Source organism: Zingiber officinale, chromosome 5B, assembly GCF_018446385.1.
Source record: "Zingiber officinale cultivar Zhangliang chromosome 5B, Zo_v1.1, whole genome shotgun sequence".
NCBI classification, from domain to species: domain Eukaryota; kingdom Viridiplantae; phylum Streptophyta; class Magnoliopsida; order Zingiberales; family Zingiberaceae; genus Zingiber; species Zingiber officinale.
In genome coordinates this window covers 49278044-49283420 of record NC_055995.1, presented here as the reverse complement: position 1 = coordinate 49283420, position 5377 = coordinate 49278044, and the positions used below count along the sequence as shown (strand labels likewise).

Sequence of the window (5377 nt, the reverse complement as noted above, 5' to 3'; positions counted from 1 at the left end):
TTTCAATAGAACAATGATAAATGAGATTTTCAAAAAACTCTGCTGCCTAAAAATACAATACCTGAGTTCTGTGTGCTAAAAGAAAGAACAATTCCTCAATCCAATAGTCAACGGTTAAGGTATTGTTTAAATCAGTTCCTCACTACTTTTTCTGCTATCATTCCATATAATTGCATAATTTATCAAAACATAAATGACCAGGAACCAAAACACTGAAAACAAGAATAAGCCAATAATTTAGATACATGGGATCAAATGCTTTACAAAAATAAATCATTTACCATAATTTTACTTATTTGCTCAGCTTTTTTGATCTTCAAATTTGAAATAATCTGTTATACGACAACTTATTTGAAAGAAGCTAAATATAGTGATGCATGGTGCATAGTAGATTATTATGATTTTTCTTGGAATATATAAAATAATTTATTCACACTATCTTCAAAAAGATTCTACTTATATTAACATAATAAATTTTCAAAAGAATAAAATGAAAGATTCTTCCTTCATTCTTGAACCTCATAAATCTAAGCAGCATGGAGGAGGCATGATTATAATTAAACTTCCTCATAATCAATAGATGTGAATTCACATTCTGTGATCCGAATACATTAACACTAATTAGATTGAAAAGGAACATGAATTCTTCCAAAAAAAAAAACAATGCTCCAGCTCAAAGGAGGTGCAAAATGTGGGCTAGAGAGCACCTAGAACCTTGGCCTGCATATTCCTTGACCTCTTAGATATAACTACAATCTTGGTAAAAATTAAACAGAATCAAAGCAAAAGGAATAATATTTATCCAACTCCAAGGCATCAAAAGAAAATAAGAATATCAATGGAAAAAGTAACACATGAACAATAGAACAATGTCATAACCAATTTCAAGGAAGCCCACATATTACTATAATGGCCTCAAGTAACTAACATGAATTACTGACGATATACCGGCATCAATTAAACAAAAGATATGGCAAAAAATATCTGGACGTGTACAAGAAAAATTTTGCAAATTTTAAAAAAATTGAAAAGTGTCAGAAAGATCAGCATGTACCTGTTAAAGCAAATGTGCCACCAAGCACGGCACATAGCCGAGTTAGGAAATGAAGAAAACTACGTCGTTCTTCTCTTATTGTCACCGTAATAGGTGACAGATCATACAAGAAGAAAACAGCTGTTCAAAGGAAAAGGGAAAAATGGGGTTAAAATTCTACCCAAAAAAAAAAACAAATCATTTTGTATGTTAAATCAATATGACGCTTGAGACCTTGACCTGGCCATGACCTATCAAAGTCACGCATTGGCACAAAGTATTCTGTGACAGAAAATTGGTTTGTAGGCAACACTTCTTTAGAGAGGTATCTGTATTCCGTTGGAACAATCTGCATTGAATTACCAATTAACCTCTTTCTTGTCTTTTAGAAGGAAAAGGTAGTACTACAAGATTGAATCTAAAGACAATTGAAAACTAGTGTTCTGCATATTATATTAATTAAAAGAGCAAAATCAAAAAGGTTATAGATCACTACACAAACTGTGTAGAAAATAAGATGTGGCTAGAGTTTGACAAAACCATAACAGACTAAGTAGTAATGTAAACGCCAGGACGTGAGGTTTAACAGTATATATTTATCTCACTACAGGGAGAGTAAATTTCTCAGTTGAAATCACAGAAAAATACAAGTAAATGAGTGCTACTTTTGCTAATGCAGGTTAATCCAATAAATGAAACCAAAAACGGTAAGTTGAAAAACCAAAAGATAAAATTTTTGTTTAATGAGATATAAGAAAAGCCTCAGATGTCAAGAAAAAAAAACATCGTAGTACAATCCTGCAATTAGATGAAAGGGCAGAAACAACCTTTATATAATACTTGAACGTTCCACTTGTATCATCTAGTATCCTTGCAGTTCCATCAAGAGGATTATGGATCCCTGGATACTTTGGTCCAAAAGACAAATCGTGAATCACATGACTTACATTCACCTTTTTTGCTCCTCCAAAAATCTGTGCAGGAAGAATATAAAATGATGAGGTAATTGTACAAACCAGCATACTATTGTAACTTCAGACAAGTAATAAATTTAGCCACGTAAGTTGCCATATTCATTAAGTGCTTTGGGATACCAGAGAAACAAAATTTACGTTAAGAACATGTAAAATAATTAAAATAGGAACAATAATTAAAATTGAATTGTTAATCACATCAAAAGGTCCAACCCAATTCAAGTTTATCCAGTACTGCATATAATACAAATAATCATTTAAGTAATCTTCATCGTGAAATCTTTGTAAACATGAATTGCTAAAATTCAATAACCACCTAAATAAAACGGAGGAGCTTTAAAAAAAAGGCAGATCTACCAAAACAAAGGAAAATATCTTTGTTTATAAAAAATACTAAATTTTTATTAATAGATCTATGAAAATACTAAAATCTTCACAAATTGCTGTGAACCAAATCGAAATATCTAATATGTGCATCTACAATCTTCACAAATTGCCACGAACCAAATCCAAATGTTTAATATTTGCATCTATAATCTTGGCAAATTGCCATGAACTGAATCAAAATGTCCAATATATGCATCTATAATCTTCGCAAATTGAAGCAATTTTCCATGAACCAAATCGAAATGTCTATATTTTCGTAGCTAACCTAAAACAAATCTCTCGTTGCCCACTCTCATGACCTAGTTTTCTTTAAAATACAAGGGAAATTTCAAACAAAAAAAAACGTAAAGCTTGATTGGACGTGAAACTAGTCATGAAATAGAGAAATAAAACTACACCGACTATAAGGATAAAAAAAAAAGATCGGACCTTTTTCTCCCCAAGGAAGTTCCTGATCTCAATGCAGTTGTTGTTGGGAGTGATGGAGGCGTTGATGGGAAAGTGGGCATAGACCAACCGCATTTTGTAGCGGTACCCCTTCGTGACCCCGTGATCAGGTTATCGATGTGGCTTAAGGAGGTGCGGATGGCGGCCGTAGTCTTCCGAGATCCGAACCAAGCGTCCACCTTCAACTTCTTCCCGCCCTCAATGAGCTCGAAGTCGAGATTGAGATGCTTGAAGTCGCTGGTGAGCTTGCCACGCGGGTCCTCCACCTCCACGATCTTAGCGTTCACCTTCACTGCGACGCCCTCAGGGATATCCATCGTCTGCGAGGACAGGATGGTCTTCATCTTCGCCGGCTGTCTCACGATCCGCCGCTGACTCGAGAACGAACGAGTAGAGAAACCCTAGTCCTACTCAAAACCCCTCAAAAGAATAAAAGCTTAATTTAACAAGAATAAAAGTAAATACTAAAAAATATTAATAGATCTACACCATCACCTTAATTTAACAAGCTTTAAACCCCTCAAAAGAAAGTCTAGCCATCGAAACAACCAACGCGAAGAAATTCCAACAAGGAACTCAAAAATCCCAACAGATCTAGCCCAGAGCTGACCGATTTCCTCCAAGAAAACACTAAGAAACAAGCTAAGCATACAAGGATCAACAAGGGATCACCTCCGCGTTTGACGAGAGCCGCCATGAGTGCAGACGACGAAGGAGCAGCCTCGAGGAGCCAAATCCGAGCACCAGCAGCGAAAATAACAACGGAATCAAGACGATTTCTGGGGAAAAGGCCGCCGACGAATCAACGGAGAAACCAGAAAGCATGAGGAGAAGAAACCCTAAGAGATGGAGCAACCCGCAAGATGGCAAAGACAGAAGGGAGAGGAGAAGAGAAGGGGAAAGAGGATATGGATGTGGTCGTTTGGGAAAGCGGGGCATTTCGCAGACCTCACAAGGGAGTCGTGTGTTGATCCTGATCGGGAGAGGAAGGGTGTCGATCTAGGAAGAGGAAGGACGGCGTGATCTAGGAAGAGGAAGGTTTAGGTTTGGAGGGAAGAGGGAAGTGTTGTAAATTTTGGTTAAGTATTGGTGGAAAAATTAAATTATTTTATTTATCATAGACACCGGGTTTTAAAAACCGCTGTTAAAATCGGTGTCTATTAACGAAAAAAAAGGCGCTCATAGACATCGGCTAAAAAACCGATGTCTATGAGCGAAAATCTACCCTCATAGATATCGGTTTTTGGAAAAACTGGTGTAAAATACTCAAAGACTCCTCCATGCTATAACTCCACCTACCAAAGTAAATACATACCCCGAGGTTGATTTACTACTGTCCATATCTGATTCGAAGTCCGAATCCGTGTAACTGACAGGGAGCAAATCATCTACATGGTAAACTAGCATATAATCTCTAGTCCTTTTCAGGTACTTTAATATATGCTTTACGACACTCCAATATCCCGGTCATGGGTTACTTTGATATCTCCTAACCATGTCCATGGTAAAATAGATATCTGGTCTCATATATAGCATCACATACATTAGGCTTCCTACAGTTGAAGCATAAGGAACTGCCTTCATCTCCTCTATCTCCTTTGATGTTTTAGGACATATCTCTTTAGATAAAGGTACTCCATGCCAAAAGGTAGAAAACCTTTTTTGGAGTTTTGCATGCTAAAACGAGCTAGGATAATATCGATGTATGAAGCTTGGGATAAGCACAACATCCTTTTCTTACGATCACTTATTACTTTGATCCCAAGAATATGTCCACATTTTCCCAAGTCCTTCATGTAGGACCGTTGCGGCCGGCTAGAAGGAGGGTTGGATAGCCTGCAAAAATAAGAAAACCGTTTCTTGAACTCTCAACAGTACACTTGTATAAAATTGAAACAGTAAATAAAAAGAAGAAAGAAAGAGGCAGAAGGTTTTTACTTGATTACAACCAAGGAGGCTGTTAATCCAAGGAATGTAGCACTAGTATCTCCTTCTGGCGGAGAAGCCTCTTACAGCAGTGAAAGCGTAAAATAGAGAAGCTAATCTAGAACAGAAGCGTACAAGTGTTGGAAATGGAATGCACTGAGTTGATTAAAAGCTTCTGGACCAAGGCTATATTTATAGCCTTGGTCGGGGCGCTTGGAAGGGGTTCCGGGTGCCCTGGGGGATAAAACTTTATCCCCAACGTTCAGATCGCGTTTGACGTGATCTGGTCAACAAACTAGGTCCGAGCGTCCCGGACTGCTCCGGGCGCCCCGGAGCTTAAAGTCAACCGATGTTGACTTTTTCATCCGGGGACCACTACTCCGGTTCAGTTCGCCTCGGCCCGGGTCTTCTACTAAGGATCCTCTCACTTGGGTGATCTCTGCCATCCGGAAAAGGGCTCACCCGAACCCAACTTCCGGTATTCTCGAGAGGGCTTCCCTCCGGCTTCTCGTCCCTCGGAATCGCTACGTGTTTCCTTCTCGTCCGCCGGCGTACTCATCCGCAGTCTTCGTCCCTCGGACGCACCGCGTGCCATCCTTCTCACTAGCTG

The 5377-nt window shown here is 38.4% G+C and overlaps 1 protein-coding gene and 1 pseudogene across 1 annotated transcript; both read right to left on the bottom strand.

The window, feature by feature from the left end:
- Positions 1–1041: 1041 nt before the first annotated feature.
- LOC121986631 (endoplasmic reticulum-Golgi intermediate compartment protein 3-like) lies at positions 1042–2055 on the bottom strand. Its single transcript, XM_042540584.1, has 4 exons — positions 2050–2055; positions 1861–2007; positions 1274–1382; positions 1042–1174 (listed from the first exon to the last, which is right to left on the bottom strand). Exons 1-4 carry the CDS (start codon positions 2053–2055, stop codon positions 1044–1046), a joined length of 393 nt encoding a protein of 130 aa, XP_042396518.1. The 3' UTR covers positions 1042–1043.
- Positions 2056–2537: 482 nt separating this feature from the next.
- LOC121986630 lies at positions 2538–3246 on the bottom strand (annotated as a pseudogene).
- Between the last annotated feature and the right edge of the window lie 2131 nt (positions 3247–5377).